We start from the raw sequence: 17,898 nt of genomic DNA on the forward strand, positions 1-17,898 counted from the left end.
TGACCTGCTTTATAGTTTTGAATGTTCCATGCTCTTTCAAACTTCTGTGACTTTGCTGATGCTGTCACTTCTGCATGGAATCTCATTCTCTACTCTTATATTTGGTAAATTCAATGGTATTCCTTAAGGCCCAAGTCAAATGTCACCTTAATTTTATGTTCCTGACTTTCCCCTCCCCAAATCCGTAGTGTGTGCTTGATACATGTTTATGAAATGAATACTTAGTAAATCTCCAAAAATAGGAAGTAAGGAACTCAGTTTCATTGATGTTTATATAAAAATAAACCTTACATTATACAATAATTTATCTGAAAAGCTTTGAGTACATAAGATTTTAATAAATCAAAATGTATTCGAGAGGACCAACTGAGTAATCCTCTTTGAAAGTTAAAACAATATTGTTGTTATATACATTCTCTTTCACTAACACGTTTCGTCTGTTTATCTTGTGTACATAGCCTGAAGATTGCTTAATAGCAGGAAACCCAGTAACCAATCAGGTGTATATAACTTTAATCTTGTTTCTGTTTATTGAGTTGGGAATATGAGACTACCCATTTTCTATAGTGTATAATTATTACTGATATTATTTCTTTTTAACCAATTTTCATTAAAATGTTTGTTCATATAACCAGCCTATAAGAGTTCTTCATTGGGAATATTGTTTCTGTAATACAAGATCAAAAAGAGAAAAAATATTTTGTTAAAAGATAGGAAGAAATTAAAGAATGACGTTCTCGCAGAATTGTACAGAAAAGGGGGACTGATGAAATAATATTTTAATATTTTATTTTGAAAATATATAAAAGGCTGATAAATGACAAGAAAATGGTGTTTGAATTAAACACCATGAACTGATGCTATTTGTAGAGCACTATGACACATATTCTCTACATTTATGCCTCCCTTGTGGACCTCTAAGAAACTAGAAGAGGAAGTGGGAGGTGAAATGCATGGATGGGTAGTTCTTTTTTCAGTGAATTGAGGTAGGAAAACACCGCTGCAAGCATAGGCACTATTGACAGTCTTTTAAACAAAGTAAAGCTTTCACCTCTCCAAAGTGTGACAAAGATTGTGATTTTGTTGTGGCCTTGAACCTTAAACTAAATAATATAGGCTGATGATCAAAGGGGAAGATCAGTTTGAAAAAGTTAATTGGGATCCCATTTATAATGTCATATAATTAATTTAAACTACAAATGTAGCTCCTTTATATCTGTTGGCCAGTGTCAATGAATGGAAATGTATTTACATCTTGACATTGTAGAAATGTCTACTCTTTTTTTTTTTTTTTAATTTTTTATTGAAGTGTAGTTGATTTACAATGTTGTGTTAGTTTCTGGTGTACAGCAAAGTGGTTCAGTTATACATGTATATACATATTCTTTTCCATTATGGTTTATTATAGGATATTGAATATAGTTCCCTGTGCTATACAGTAGGACCTTGTTGTTTATCTATTTTATATATAGTAGTTTGTATCTGCTAATCACAACTCCTTCTGTATCCCTCCCCCACCCCCTTTCCCAGCTGGTAACTGAAAGTTTGTTTTCTATGTCTGTGAGTCTGTTTCTGCTTCGTAAATAAGTTCATTTGCATCCTACTCATGTATTTTAATCAGGGGTTTACGATCAATCATGATTTTTCTTTACAATATGAACAAAGTACAACAACTTATTTATATTGTCCTGTAGTTGACCTTCAAAACATGCCCCAAATCTTCATACTATCTACTTAAATACCATAAAATGGGTGCAACCTACCATTATAAATAGAACTGAAAAATAGAAAACATTGAAAATATTGTGACTTTCCCCAGTTCTGGACAATAGTATCTGGTGCTTTGAATTCCAGCATGTGCATGCACAAGGACGGAAGTAACAGAATGGAAGAAAATACAGTTACTAACTCAACCTATTATTTTTCAACCATATGGTTTTATGATAGTAATGCATAAGAGAATATACCACTTGTAATTACACCACAGACTGATTAGGATTCTGGATTTTTTCATATTCTTCAACATAGTGTTGATACTGATCAGTAAGGAGAGACTGATTTGCTTCATCCATTTTTCTTCTGGCACGAATCAGACAAGAAGCACCCACAAAAATGACTGCAACCAGTAATAAAGCAGCAATTACCGCTATGGTAACAATCTCAGAAATACTAAAATTCCGACCTATGTGAAAAAGAAAACGAGAGCAAAAAATAAATAATAAAACAGTCGCCACCCAAAATTGGATACCCTAACAGAGGCACTGTTCCAGGCACTTTACAAAGTCCTCATATTTAATTTTTATTGGCTACATCGCCTGTTATAGCACCTGGCATCTTCAAAGCACTTTCCGATTTCTCATAGTGAGCCCTACCGGGATAGTTATTATATTCATTCTAAAGGAAATGATGGCTCCGAGTTTGAGTCACTTGCCCAAGGTCGTTTGGTTAGTATGCAGTAGAGTTGGTTTTGGAGCCCAGGTCTTTCAGGATCCAGATCCTGTGCTCTTCCACTGTACCCCACTGCCTTTGTTAAGAAAGGTATTTAAAATTAAATCAGAAAGTTTTGAATTTCAAAACCTCAGAAAAAACAGCTCAGAATATCTCCATCTCTTTTTTTTTTTAGGCTAAATAAACAGAAGCAACATTATGTAGTAGAAAAATAAGGGCATATTACACAGGGCTAAGCTCAAGACTCATTCTCTATGCTCACTAGAAAGGTGATCCTTGACAGTTACTCCCTCTAAGCCTCGTCTTCCTTATTTGTAAAATGAGGATTTTAATGCTTGCCTCAGAGGGTTGTAAGGATTAAATGAAATAGTGTGGTATGTAATCAGCTCAATACCAGGTCAGAGTGGGCTCTCAACAAATGTTAAATTCAGTCTCTTTATCCACAAATAAAAATTCAAATGAAAGCTTCTAAATCCAAGTGGAAAACTGTGGATTACTTTATCTCAGAAAAATGTGATTACTTTAAGGGTGACAAATTTGCTTTCGGAAATTTCCACAGTAAAAATACACTTTCAGTACTCACTTGACCATTGAACTTCATAAGTGTATCCCAGGTTGTCTGGAGCAGTAACAAACATTTCTATGTTGGTAATTGGAGGCCAAAATGGTACCATATTGTATTGTCTGTTATGTCCAATAGGGGCATTTTCCAATGGATATGTGGATATATCTAAAATATGTCAAAGACACCTTGTTAATAGACAAACTCAAGCTAATATTAATACATTATTATTATGTTCTGAAGGTGACCCAAAGTATTCAAGGGTAACTTTAAAAATTCTTTCATATTTTACACTGAGTAAAGACATAAAAATGTTTCACTACAGCAGAACAGGGAATTGCATAAAACAGAGCTCAGATGCTTTGAGTACAGCACTAACATGTCATCCAATACAAAAAGAGAGTTTAAAAATAAGGAAATTTTAGTCTTTTCTTATCTGTGATGATCATTAGTTGTTTTACTTTTATATTACAGAAACTAATTTGAATAAAATTCATTAAACTTACTTTTCAAAGCTAAAGAAAAGATTGGACCTGTAATTTGCTGTAGTATCATCTATGATTTAAATATGAGAGACACTGTAGCTAATGAGGTTTGTCCTTGACTATGACTATTTCTGTTTAGTATTTTTCATTTTTCTGTTTAATTAGAGAAATAAATATTAACTTATTCCCTGGGTTTTACTCTGTTAACAAAAAGCACTTAACACTTTGAATCAAGGTCCTAGAATCCTATTTGCTTCCTGCCGCCTTTCATCTTTCTACTTAAATAAAAATCATAGGCATTTATATTATTAGTAAGTTTCTGTTATCACAGATAAAAGGAGTGATATACTCTTTGTGACAAAAGATCATTCCTTTTTGTTGTTGTTGTTGTTTATATTTATATTGGTACAATGAAATGCCAAATGGAATGTCACAAAACCAGAGTTGGAAGTGGGTTTGGGTAGGACATTAGTGGAAATACATTTAAAAGAGCTGGAATATGTGAGAAGGCTAGTGAAATATTAGGTTTTCTGTTCGCAAGAAGTATATTACCTGGACAGTCACTGTGATCCTGTGAAGCACAGGAGAGTATTTTAGCATCTACTCTGAAGAAAAATTGATCATAGAAATGGCAGGTAGTGTTTATATTTTTGTAACTTTAAATTTAAAATCTAGTGATTTTAAATGTACTATGAATTAATGCTAATTAAATATTTATCCACTGAAATCTATTGAGCTCCTGCTAATGCCAGGCACTTATCTAGGCGCATGGGGTATAGCATTAAACAAAAGACAAGGTTCCTGGCCTCAAGGCACTACTCCTGTTAATTATTTGTTAAAGTTAGATGTTAAAGCTAATAACTTAGATCATTTTTAAACTTCCCACTTCATCTTTACTGAATTGGCCTCAACCTAGTCCAGTTACAGCTGCATAAAAAAGTTGTGTCCATTAAAATAAGTGGAGGAAAAGAAGAAGAATAAAAATAACAATAGCAATTGGATTGCAATGTTGCTTCCCTGTGTCAGACCCTTCAATGGCTCCCCTTCTGTCTTAGAGTTAAACCCAATGTCTTTAAGGATCTGCCCCCTGTTTTCTCTCTGACCTTGTCATCTCCCTCCGTTTTCTCCCCACTCCCCACTCTGCTCCAGCCACAGTGGCTCCTTTGTTCCTTTGTCTTGGGAGCATTTTTCTCCATATACTTACGCAGTGCTGCCTATCCCCTTTCCTGATTTTACTTGTCTACAAAGACTTTCCCCCATATAACATACTCTATATTTATTTACATATGCTTATTGTCAGTTTATACATTGCTGTCTAGTTTCCAGCAGTGTATGTTTAACAAAAGTTTGTTATGTTCATTTCTAAACCTACTAATTCTAGTTATTTGTTATTGAAATAAAAGTAATATAACAAAACACACGTAAATCGATAATTATGATTGTAAAAAGAGGAGGATGTTGTTTTTATAATAAATAAATGGAATGCTTTGGAAAGATTTATTAAGAATAAGTGGCTGCAACGTTGCTATAGAATTAGGAATGAGCAACTATGATTTTTAAGGGTTAGGGGAGCATTATGAAAATTTAGAGTAATACTGTACTCAGATTGCATCACAAGGGTTGTTAATTTCTTGTTTCACTTTAAAGAAACAGACACTGTAAATTATAGACAATTCATTATGGTTGTATGTATGTATATAAATACACATGAAAAATCAGATGGAACTCCAATCAGTGAATTCATAGAAGATTGATAAGTGAATAAATATTTGTATTTAAGCTATTTATTTCTTAAATTGTTTTCAGATGAAACAAACTATTTTGACCAACTCATCAATTAATGGTCCAAATCAGGTTAGATTAGCGGTTTCTATTGTATTCTCTCTCTCTCTCTCTCTCTCTCTCTCTCACACACACACACACACACACACACACACACACATACACACACAGCACAGAAGTAAGAGATGGCTGAATGAATAAATGAATCAGTAGATAGTTAATCTCCAATATTATGTTTATGTGCATGACGAAGTAAAGGCACATAAGACAAAACTTAGAACACTTTTAAAATGTGAAAATTTATGATGTTTTAACCAGTAAAAGCACATTCATTGTTTGAATAGTAATACAACCCTCTCAGCTGAGTGAAGAGAAAGTAGCCTTTAAATAATATTTTAAAAATGCATTACAATGAACTTAAAAGAGATTTTCTACAATGTGATATAAAAACTAACATTAACTTTTCAAGTTGAATAAAATTTCCATTTGTGAGAGGCCGTAAAGTAATAAGAATCAGAACTGTGGATTATGAGTGTATTTTTTCTGTCTTTTGGGGTATCAAAGAAGAGCTCTTTAAGGTTTTTGCATTCATATTAAAAAACAATGAGGATGTTCATTGGAAGATATGAGAAAGAAAAATTGGGGAAACATGGTAGTCATCTTTACATGGTAAAAAGGAGAAGGGATGACCTTTTTAGTCCTATTGAATGTTAATAAGTATCATCTTACAATTACTATTCTGAGAGACTTCTCATCTGCCTTTTCCAAGTGGTTTAGAATAGTTGGAAATGGCTAGATATTAGAGCTATTTTATCCTATTGTTAAGTGTAGTTTAAATGTGCCAGATGCTTAGCCTAAAGTGGTAACTATGCCATCTGAACAATCTCCTTTGCTGAGCCTGCAAAAAGCATATGAAAGAGTTTTACCAGCAGTATATCTCCTCAGCCATTCATCAAAGACTGCATCAGTGAAAGTATGTAGGAGGACAAAAATAGGATCATTGGGAGATAAATGAGTTTGCCCCCCGGTTCCATTCAGGAATAGATGAGCCAAATTGTGAAGGCTTCGCACAGTAGGGTCATACCTTCCTGTGGGATCACTGTAACCTAGATACAAAAACAAGGATGAGAATAGTAAAAACCATTACACATATCTAACTTTTCAAGTCCAAAGCAGTGATTATATTGGGAAACAATTTTTCCTAAGCTTGTCAGGCCAATTTTTACCTTAGTGTAATAGCACTGCTTCTCTGTACCTATGGTTGGTGACATGTGTTTGCTGTACCGAGAGCTGGGTTAGTTTGAAGCTAGTGGCATGGCATTCTAAATGTAGCCTCTAGGTTAAAAATAATGACCTGCAAAGACTACCAGTCAAAATATATAGAACACTCTATTTTGACAAGGGTAACATTGGTCTACATGGAAATAAAGATAGTGGAAAGCTCTAGCTTCTACAAAAACTGCTGATACAATTGGGAGAACACCACTCTGATTGTCCTGGAGCTTAAATTGCCAGATGTTACTTTAGTCTCCTACCTTATTCCTTTTGAATGACTGTCAGCATGTTTATTTTTAGAAAATTATTTTTGTGGAGAAGTTACAGTTTCTCAGAGCTTTCTTACCATCTCTGTGCTAGTTTTAAATATCTGAAAAGACTGCTGTCAAAACGTTTATAGAACTTTTGAGAATGATCTGTATTCTATATATATATCTTCTCCAAATACATTTCCATATTATATGGATTTCACATGTGGATCATATATATATTCCCATTTTATATATAATCCACATATTATATATCTATTATATATAATATATACATTTCCCATATTATATATAACATATCTATTTCCCATATATACTCACATATATATATATATTGTTCATGAATACATATTAGAGAGAGGACAAGGATAGATCACAAACAAAAATAGATGGTCTCTGATGTGGGATGGAGTTACAAGTGTGTGTAGTTAGCTTGAAGGACCAGAGCGTGGATAGCAGGGAAGGGCTGTATATTATAAAGCAAAATTAGAATTTGAAATACATTAACTCAGTTATATAATTATAGTTATTCATTTACTCATTTTTTATATGTTTATTCCATTATTTTTTGACTCATAAAACGTTTAAAGATTGTCTGTAATGTACACAGCAGGTGGTTAAGCACTAATCTTTTCATGCATTCTGTCAGGAAATCAGTACAATTTGTCTTTTGATTGAGCATCAGTAAGACACAATCTGCAAATTCTTTATGAAATCACTACTTATAGTCTTAGTTTATAAATACCAGCTTAGTCAAAATACGGTTATTATTTATTGAGTCATCTCCAAGTCAGTGTATCATTGTAGTTATGAAAATTAACATAAAGATAGGAAAGAATGGCAGATAATTTTGATGATAAAGGGGGAGATAATTGAAAATAATTATCGGATCTATACATCAGGGATCTCAGATTATGGGAAAGAGAGATCTATTCCCTTTTATTGGTTGGGGGGAGGGCGGTCTAACATGTGCAATGCTGTATTTAAGGTAAAATTTGACAATAACAAGTTTATAATAAAGTTAAATGTGATTCTACTCTTTTAAAACTTTAAATATGTATCATGAATAATTTAGAGGTATCAAAATTTATTTTATAAAGTAAATTATTTTATAAAATAATTATAAATGAAATATAATTTATTTTAGAGGACTTAGAAAATTTGGATTTGAATCTGTGCTCTGTTACTAACTAGCTGGATATCTTTGGAAATTAATTTCACTTCTTTGGACCTCAGTTTCTCAGCTTTAAAATACTTTGAATTAAGCAAGGAAAACCAAATTAAATATCTCTAGATGCAAGTTCTAATTTTTATAGATCTTAATAAAAGTTGCAGGATGATACCTAAATAAAACAGGTGTCCAAACCAGGCTTTAGTAGATGGCAACTTATGTTCAGGATTTTTAATTATATTTTTTAAGAAAAAAATTAATAATCTCTCCAAGTCTTGAATATTATTTACCTATACTAGAATTTGATATAGTTATACACATATTGGCCAGCTACCTAACAGAAATTTGAGTTTAATACCTTTTAGGTATTTTAACAGAATCATTTCCAAGGGCTTCTCCTATGATAAAAAGTTTCAGGGTCTCACACTTTTCTTTAAGAAAGTTCTTTTTTTGAGCAGAGAATTGTGATTATATCATAATAGGCGGCCCTATTCACATCAACTTACAGGATCCATATGGCATTCAAAGGGTTTTTTCAAAGAGATTTGAATTTGAATAGTTTTCCATGTAACAACTAGGTCAATTCAGAGCACCGATTTTTACTTGCCTTCCACTGTGTTTCGGAAACTGTTTGTAGAAGTGGAATAAAAAGGAGGTGTGTCAAATAAACCAACTTCCAAGCACTGAGTGACATCCTGTGGTTCAGGAAGACGTTGCACCATTGGTCTAGCCACATTTCCAGCTGGATTTCGCCTAATTGGCCTACCCTCAGTGCCTGGGGAAAAGATGGGAAACGGTGAACATGTATAGAACATTTAGAGATCTTAGCTTTGCTTTTCAAATTTGTATACATAGCACGAACACTGAAAAACAGGGTTTCCTTGGTAGAAGAGAAAATTTTTAAAGTGCATATTTAGTGGCATTAAAGTGAGGAAATAAGTTATCATGTCCAACTTCTGTGAATAGGGAAAATATGTGATACACAAAATCACCTGAGAAAAAAGATGATCACAATAACAGATAGAGGTCCTTGTATTTGTTAAATCAACATATGCTTTTTTCAAGAGAACACATTAAAATGAAAATTCCATGGAAAATTAAATCCTACCAACATAATCTCATAAATCAGAACTCTACACTGAAATCCATATTTCATACACATATGAAATTTTGTACTTGAATGCTCTTTCAAGCCTTCAGAGAAATAAAGTTAAAACAACCTTAAATCTCTTTGGGAAGCGGTCTGTATTGCAATCACCACATATTTTTCAGCAATTAACGTGGAAAATAATTGAAACATTTTAAGGTCAGTAAGATAAACAGGTAAACAAAGAGCTGCTGTACTAGGGATAATAGGTACCCCTAGAGATACAGAGATGCCTTTGGGGAGACAGGGAGGGAGAGAAGGAGAAATAGGGAAGGGAGGGAAGGTGGGGGTGGGAAGGGGGGAGAGCGTAAGTGAGAGGATCAATTCTTCCCAATTGGGTGGCTTCAGGAAGCCTTCATTAGGTAGAGAGATTTGCAAAGAGCCCTGAAGGACTGAGGAAAATTGCCAGAGGTGAAATAAGACAGATTTTTCAAGTCAAACGTTTTAAGCAGAGGTAATAATAAAAGAGATAAGCTTTCTTCTATGCATCATATAAGCCCCATCGGAGCACAAACTCTTTTCTTGATCACCAGTGTGTCCTCCAGTCTTGATCCAGCACTGGCATATAATTAAAGCTAAATAGTTGTTTGGTGTATGTTGATTTATGAAAAGATCAGGTTGATTGTACAAGAGGGCCTGTTAGGTGAACAGCTTGCCTAGGGTATGTGGCAATGTAAGGGTGTAGTGGATGGCGGGAAGGATAGGAAGCTAGACAAGAACTGTTTTATTTATTAGGCCAGTGAAAGAAAAAAGGAAAATAACATTTTATTGAACACATATTAATGTGTCTGATATGGTATCACATACTTTAATAAGATATCTGATTTAATCCTCACGGTAATTCTTGCCTCTCTCTACTTTTCTTCTTGGATGAAATTATCCATTCCTGTGGTTTCACTGGTCATCTTTTACAAGACACCCATACCTGTACAGCTTTAGATCAAACCTTCCTTAGACATTGCATGCTTATGTCCTCATATGCTTTCTGGACAGTATCTTTCCAGTATTCCATAAATGCACCAAATTCGGTATACTGAAAGAGTTAATTATTGACATCTAACATTCTTCCAGCCACTAAAATATCACCTTTAATTCATCACATGAAAAACATGCTCTTTCTTCACTATACTTCTTAAATTTGCTTTCTACTTCAGACACTCTGAACTTTTCATTCATTCCTGCATGGAAATCCCACAGGACTCCAATCCATAGGATGTTAATAGGTGCAATGGCAGAAGTTGTCCATGTGCAAACAAATTAAAAAAAAAATCACAGTCAGAGAGAGGTGAATGTTTTGGTATCTAAAGACATACTGCTCCTCAATTTTATCTCATTCAGCATGCCAAACAAAGTTTTATTTTAATTTTTAAACTTCTACAGAATAAAATTTTATATACATTTACTTCTCTTATTCCTATATATGGCTAAATAATTTTCTAATGGTGAAAAATCTACTTAATTTCTTTGCTCTATTTAAAATATTCTCTATTTAAGTTACAAAGTAATTTAATATTTGGTGCCTAAAGGAATATGTGCAGAATAAATGTTATTAGTATAATAATAAAATAAAAAATAAATTCCAATAATTCTAGTTTTTATATGGAAGAACAAAAGTTCAAAATAGCCAGACATGCCTGAATAAGAAAAATAAGATGGGATAAAAAGACTCTGATAATTAAGACCTTCTGTTAGCAGCAAGAGAGACGGTAAAAAATAGGATCTAAGGAAGAGAACAGAAAGCTTCACAGAAGCTGATCCACATAGGACAGAAACATGACGTGTGGCAGAGATGGCATTCAGACCACTGGAGAAAGGATGCTAGGAAAACTGGTTAATCATTCTCTTTTTGTATTCACTTTGGGAGAGCTGGAAAGAGCTAGTTGGCAGACATCTTCTGTACAGTATCTTTCTTTTATTAAAGGCATCCTCCATGTCACCTTTCGGTTTTTTAACCTTCTGACCAGATTAACATAATAGTAAAAATAATATATTATAATAACATAAAATAATAGTAATAATCATTATACAATAATAATAGTAATTATTATTATATGTATTTTTTACTCCCAGGGCACTTCCAACTCTTTCTGCATATTTCACATTTCCTAGGGAAACATTTTCTGTGAAATTCCAACACAAGACACATGACTACTAAGCAGTGCTGAGCTTACTAAGAGGATTAATTAATACAAAATAGACATTTCCAAAATAAGAAAGTGAGCAATGCACTGACCAAGTTGTTCAAGGAAAGCAATGGAAAAATGTATAGGCACTTTCTTTTTCCCCTGGGGCACCCCAGATTGCCTTGACTGTCCTAGGTACTTAGTGAATATTTGTACATCAACTCTCCATAATAAACGTGGATTTTAGTCTGAAGTCCTTAGTAGAATGAAGAGCCTTCAGGCAGCACATTTAATCACTTTACATAACAGGCAATTCTGAATCCTAGTTGTCATTTGGAACTTACTGTTACAAAGGGTTCCCAGGGTATCATAATCTTCCAAGGATTCGCAGACCACTCGCCATTGAGAAAAGACGGAGTTCGGGCTTATAAGAGTGGAATCAAAGTTGCTTCTTGATCCCATCAAGTCATCGGTGCAAATGTCACAGCTGTTCTTCCCAGTGGCAAAATTCCAGTAAGGAAGGGAGAAAGAAGTATCCTGCAACATTTCCTAGATCACAGAAACTCTGTTAGCATTCTCTGCTTTTGTTTAAAATTCTCCCTTTGCTTGGTTTACTCCCTGGCATTCTGTTTCTATTAGTTCTCTTCAGCCACTTAGGAACCAGTTAGTGTGTCAGTGGTGTCTGAAGGGCTAGAGGACTTAAATACCTTATTTAACAAAGCCTCAAATTTACTACAAGAAGTCACTTGGGCACTAGAGGGAATGAAACTCAACTTGTTATACAGAAGTTTCTGCAAATGCTTTGGGGAGGTGTCTCCCTTTTCTTTTTTAGGCAAGTAGTTACATTTCTGTTGGTTTTACTAAAAATTATCAATAATCACTTCTACACTTTGACATTTCCACTTCCTTCCATTTTCTTATCTTTAGTTCAAGCATGACTAACTCCTGGTCTGGCGCCAGACTCAGCCTTGAGATATATTATGTGAAGCAGTGCCTTTTATTTTGTTTCTGTTTTGTAATTTAACCAGAACGACTTCAGGCGTTTAGATTCTGGTTTGGCCACAGACTACAGAGGCTCTTTCACACTTGCCTTATCTGCCGGGGCACTGAAGGTGTTTTACTTAGAGACCCCTGCTTCAGAATCTAAACTATGAAGACTCAGGCTTCTGCTAGAAACTAATACAGACAGGAAATGCTAAACTGAAGCAGACTATTCCTCTGTGCACACTGTTATTTAGACCAGAGACCTAGTTTCCATTTAAAGCTGATCTCAACAATTTTAAAAATGCTGGACTCAAGATCACATGCTTATTTTACTGGGTTCCTTTAAACATGTATTTATTGTACTTGTTATTTCTCATTCCTTTAAGCCTTTAGTGAGCTCTATTTAGAGTGTGGGATATAAATGTAGGGATTGCCATTGTTTTATCTCACAAGTATTTAGTACATATGTACTTTTTTACTTTTAAACCCTTTCTAGGAAGCATTTCCTTGTCCTCGGGGTATTTTAGAGGGTCAGAACTTTCCAAGGTATTCCCCAGTTATTGATCTCCAGAGCTTTAGAGTCCTTTATTTAGAAGCCATTGTTCTGGTTCACAAAAATTAGTGACAGCTTCTAAGGGATCATTAAGAGTCAGTTTGTGGTTCAGCAACTGGCATCTGGGAGCTGGAGCAGATTCATGTGGCATTTCAACTGTGCGTTACATTTAGATTGTGATTTGTTGGATCCCTTGTGCTGTTGGGTTTTAAAAACGTAAGTCATAGAGGTTGAAGCTTACGCAGGCAAAATTGAAGCTTTTAGATACTTTCCACCTGCCCTTTCATTTTGGTGTACCTGTGGGAAAATGACTTGAAGGCAAGAAGAGCTCGAGTCGATTACAAATGACAGATTTATCTACTCATAATCTGAAAAATGCCTTGAAATCAGAGCTATAAACTATGAAGTTCAGAGTATCAGATGAATTCATTTAATCACTCTCAAATTGCATATGGATGGACTACTTACATGTGAATATTTTGTTCTGTATTTTAGTGCATTAAATCTCTCCCTTCTAACCATTTATTTTCTTGGATAATGCTGGGCGCAAGCATACTGCGAATCAATATGGGAATCTGCCCTCGGATATTTTTAGATTAATTTTTAGATTTTAATTTGTGGGGAGGGATTCATTGCTGTTATTTCATCTAGAAAACAGGTTCAGTTTGTGGATTTCCTAATTGAGATCTAAGAATTTTAAAGGGGTTAGGGGTTAGGTTGGGGTTAGCAGATGTAAGCTGTTATATACAGAATTGATAAACAACAGGGTGCTACTGTATAGCACAGAGAACTATATTCCATATCCTATGAATACCATCATGGAACAGAATATAAAAAAAGAATGTATAGATATGTATAACTGAATCACTTTGCTGTACAGCAGAAATTAACACAACATTGTAAATCAACTGTACGTCAATAACAAATTTTTTTTTAAAAACTTCATGTAAAAATAATACTTTTCTTAAAATATAGAGCAATTAGTAAAATAAACAATATGAAAGTATTTATGTTAACAGATACTTTAATGTGGCTTTAGCTTATCTGATTAAAAATAAGCAGGAAATAACTTTGTTTTGAGCTTCACTGTATGCCAAAAAAGTCAATGCCTTTTAAATTAAAATGATGTCTGACCTATGGGATGTTGTTAGTAGGTGTCTTCTATAAGCCTCAAAGTGGTAGGGGGCATGGAAAAAATGGAGTTCAGTTAAAATATGACAATATAAATGAAAAGTAATTTTTTTCATAATTTAAACCCTGTATCATATCAGAACGAATCATCAACTTATAAAGTGAGCCATACATTTGGGACTTGGAAGACTGAGAAGTTATACACACCTGCCTCATCCAAACCAGGAGGAGGTATTGGTTTACATTTGAAAAGGGAGACATATCAAGTGAGAGTCCTTCATTGCAAACTATATGAGGGTTATTTTTTCAATGACAGAGCTGTAGAATATGTCCAGTGCTTTAATTCACACCTACAAATATCTCAATTGGCTTCCTCATCACTGATATGACTTTCTTTTCACTTCACAAAGGGTAAAGATTAATTAATAAGGAAGTAATTAGCATAGGGAGAAACTTAACAGAATGCCAAAGGCAGAGTAATAATGTGCAATCGCTTTGTCATCGCCTGTTTTGATCATTCAGAACACAGTGGATCAACAACTTAAAAACAAGTCACCTCCTCTGTAAAGGATATGAACATGGCCATGCCTCGTGCATACCTGCATGTCTCTCTCCAGCTGCAGCAGGTGGTACCTATGCCATGTGAGAAACGCTGGTCCCTCATGAGAGAAATCCACTTCACCAAAGCTTTCCTGTCCTGCCCCCAGAAAAGTCTTTTTGACTGAGTAGTAGTGCGTCCAAACAAAGTAGTTATAAATGGAAATGTTCTCAAATTGTGGGGTGTTGCCATCTGGCCCCAATATTTCTTCTGATCTCCTGGTGGCAATGACAAACTGAGGGTGAATTGTACGCTTTGCCATATCCAGGGCCCGGACAAAGCGGTTCTTTTCTTCTGTACTTAAGTCCAGTAGGTTTCTCCTGACTTTAAGGGTACAAAATTCAAACGTGAAAACATCCGCATTGTGGGCATGGGTAGACAATGCACACAATCATCTTGTGACACCACGACCCATTTACCCGTGAATGATAATTTACATGTGTGCTCACATCATTTTATACTTTTAAAAATACCCCTTGCTAAAATCCCTTCTTCAGGCCTGCTTTTTGTCTCTCTCTTCCCCTCCCTCTCTTTCTCTCTCCAACTTACTCTAGGATTCCTATGAGCTTTCCTTAATCTTACCATGGACTTTATGATTCTCTGATCCTGTTATATTGATTTCTGCTCACTATTGGCATATTTCTTGGAATTTTCTACCTTTTTAATATCATAAATTTTGCAAAAACACGGTATGTGGTATAGTATAGTGGTTAAGACCAGAGCCTCATTCTATGACTGCACACATTTCTCTAAGCATCAGTTTTTCATCTGTAAAGTGTGCGTAAAAATATCCGCTTTATAAAGCTGTAAAGACTAAGAGGACACACATAAAAAGCACTTAGACCAGAGCCTGGCTCAGAATAAAGACTCACCCACAGACATAGAGAACAAACTTATGGCTACCAAAGGGAAAGGGGGGGAGGGATAAATTAGGAGTTTTGGGATTAACATGTACATACAACTGTATATAAAATAAATAACAAACAAAGATGTACTCTGTAGCACAGGGAACCATACTCAATATTTTGTGATAACCCATAAGGGAAAAAAATCTGAAAAAATAGATACATATGTATAACTGAATCACTTTGCTGTAGCCACAACATTGTAAATCAGCTATACTTCAATTAAAAAAAAAAGGGGCTTCCCTGGTGGCGCAGTGGTTGAGAGTCCGCCTGCTGATGCAGGGGACACGGGCTCGTGCCCCGGTCCGGGAGGATTCCACATGCCGCGGAGCGGCTGGGCCCGTGAGCCATGGCCGCTGAGCCTGCGCGTCCGGAGCCTGTGCTCCGCAACGGGAGAGGCCACAACAGTGAGAGGCCTGCGTACCGAAAAAAAAAAAAAAAAAAAAAAAAAGAAGGCTCAGTAAACGTCCCCTGAAACTCTTGGTCCCATGTTTGGCACAAGGAAAACAATGCAGTATTGCCAACTGTTACTATTTAAAGCTTTCTCATTTATTGTCATTTAGGCTGCAGGCCAGGCTCATCTTGTAAAATGGCTGAACTTGATCATCAGAGCAGGAACCATCCTTGTGGTCAGCAAGGGTAGTGGAAGAAGCTCATCGATTAGAGCTGGACACATCTCAGTGTGAATTCCAGGTTTACCACATACCAGCTACATGGACTTGACCTTTCAGAACCTCACAATTAACATAACTATCTTGCAAAGTTACTGAAAGGTCCAGTCATAAACACCTAGCACAGTTCCTAGTATAAAGGAGTTGCTCAACAAATCTTTTGAAAGGAAATGTTATTAGAAGACTTGAGGTTCACCTTCAACTCCTTAAATCAGATACATTTCTCAGCCTCTCTAAGCCTCAGTTTCCTCAGCTGTGAAAAGTAAGTCTTGAGCTTTATGATTTCTAGGAGTTCTGAAAGTTCAACTGGTTCAGGATTCTGTAAGTGTGTTGAGTTCCACGCAGAACTGTGCATCCATTCACACCCCACTTACCTATGAGAACCCTCTGGTCACAGGCAGCTCCTCTCCATCCAGGACGGCAGGTTCCACAGTTGTATCCTGAGAAATTGCCAATGCAGTGGCATGTCCTGTTGAAGAAGCGCGTGGGCCAGCCCTCTCGGTCATCTCTGCCATCATGTGGGTACTGGGGGCCGTGGGGTCGGGAGTCAGCTGTCACCACTTCACACCTGCCCCTTCCCGATGAGGAACCACAGCGGTCAGTCCCAGGCCCAGACAGTGGGAACAGGTCTGGGCAACACACGCCATTTCTCAAAGCCTCGATGGTGACACACTGTCTTGGGAATTGAGCCCAGGCCTGCTGGAAAAAAAGCAGGGCCAAGAAGGTATAGCCCAGAGAGAGGAGTTTGGGAGCTTTCATTTCTGCTTGAAGCAAGAATGCAGTACAGGCTCTGGTTTTCAGCCCTTTGTGTAGAGCCCGAGGCACATAGATAAAAATCAAGCTGAAAAGGAAAAAGCAAGATGAAATTATGCAAGTTGTTTTGTACTGTTATAAATGGCATGAGACCCTTCCCAACCCACCTTCAAAATGCTTTTCATATCTGTAAAATGACATTTCAAAAACTAATCAAAATAGTAACTTACCTTTAAAAATTTGACATGTATAATACCTACATAATTAAATCCCCTGTCCTCGTCATTTAATTTTCTTCATTTTAAATTTCTATTTATATAAAAAAATACTTATCCTGGATGTCATTTATCAAAAGCACTCATTATCGGGTCACTGTCGTTAATTACATTTATCCATGGAGCTGAAGGAAGAAATGGGGGGCAGATTTCTAGCAAGTTAATATCCAGGATTTAAAGTCCCCTTTATCCTAATGGAGTTTTGGCGGGAATCCACCCACTCCCCATAGAGTTTCTCTCCAGTACCTTGAACTCCTGAGGGGATCCTCTGCTGAGCTTTTCTTAGAACTGAGTGTTTTATATTTGCTTGTGCCCTGATGTCAGAGCTGTTAATTGCTTGTGGGTTTCTGCCTGGTAACTCATCCCAAATCTGTTCGCCCAAACTGGGAGGGGCTGGTCCTCTTTTCCACCCTTTACTAATCTCTTTTCACTTCAGTGAATTTTTCTGCCCTTTAAGTATTTGGTTAGCACATGATTGCCTTCCCACTGATTTCCTTGTGATGTTTAAAGTTTTAAGAAAAGGTCAGAGCCACGAATTTGGAATACAACAAGTCAGAGAAACTGGAGAGCTTTTGTTTTCATTGCAGAGAATTTTATTTTTTCCTTTGAAAATATATCTTTAGAGGATAAATGAGATTACTTACCTTTTCTTAGTGATAAAGGGCTAGGCTAGTGCCTGCACCTGATGGTAGCTTTTGATTGTGTTCCGTCTTGAAAACAGATGCTGCCATTCTTAAAATTTCCAGAGAGAATAATTGTAGTAGAA

At 35.7% G+C, this 17,898-nt stretch overlaps 1 protein-coding gene across 2 annotated transcripts; it reads right to left on the reverse strand.

The window, feature by feature from the left end:
* Positions 1–254: 254 nt before the first annotated feature.
* Positions 255–17,518, reverse strand: TYRP1 (tyrosinase related protein 1). 2 transcript variants are annotated; one of them, XM_004313749.4, is made up of 8 exons: positions 17,379–17,518; positions 16,479–16,945; positions 14,530–14,852; positions 11,607–11,811; positions 8,600–8,767; positions 6,204–6,383; positions 3,032–3,178; positions 255–2,182 (listed from the first exon to the last, which is right to left on the reverse strand). In XM_004313749.4, the coding sequence occupies exons 2-8, from the start codon at positions 16,861–16,863 to the stop codon at positions 1,977–1,979; spliced, it is 1,614 nt and encodes a 537-aa protein (XP_004313797.3). In that variant the 5' UTR covers positions 16,864–16,945; positions 17,379–17,518; the 3' UTR covers positions 255–1,976. The 2 variants fall into 2 exon arrangements, with proteins under 2 accessions (XP_004313797.3, XP_019790393.2); XM_019934834.3 differs by lacking the exon at positions 17,379–17,518 and adding an exon at positions 17,088–17,316.
* Positions 17,519–17,898: the final 380 nt, after the last annotated feature.

This window comes from Tursiops truncatus, chromosome 6 (genome assembly GCF_011762595.2).
Source record: "Tursiops truncatus isolate mTurTru1 chromosome 6, mTurTru1.mat.Y, whole genome shotgun sequence".
Taxonomy (NCBI): domain Eukaryota; kingdom Metazoa; phylum Chordata; class Mammalia; order Artiodactyla; family Delphinidae; genus Tursiops; species Tursiops truncatus.

Excerpts from the sequence above, each read along its gene's own strand:
- TYRP1 (XM_004313749.4), bottom strand. The coding sequence starts at position 16,863 with ATGAAAGCTCCCAAACTCCTCTCTCTGGGCTATACCTTCTTGGCCCTG. Across the intron at positions 6,384-8,599 it reads TTTCCGAAACACAGTGGAAG|GTTACAGTGATCCCACAGGA; the intron begins GCAAGTAAAAAT and ends TTTTGTATCTAG. Across the intron at positions 2,183-3,031 it reads TTATGAAGTTCAATGGTCAA|GTCGGAATTTTAGTATTTCT; the intron begins GTGAGTACTGAA and ends TTTTTCACATAG.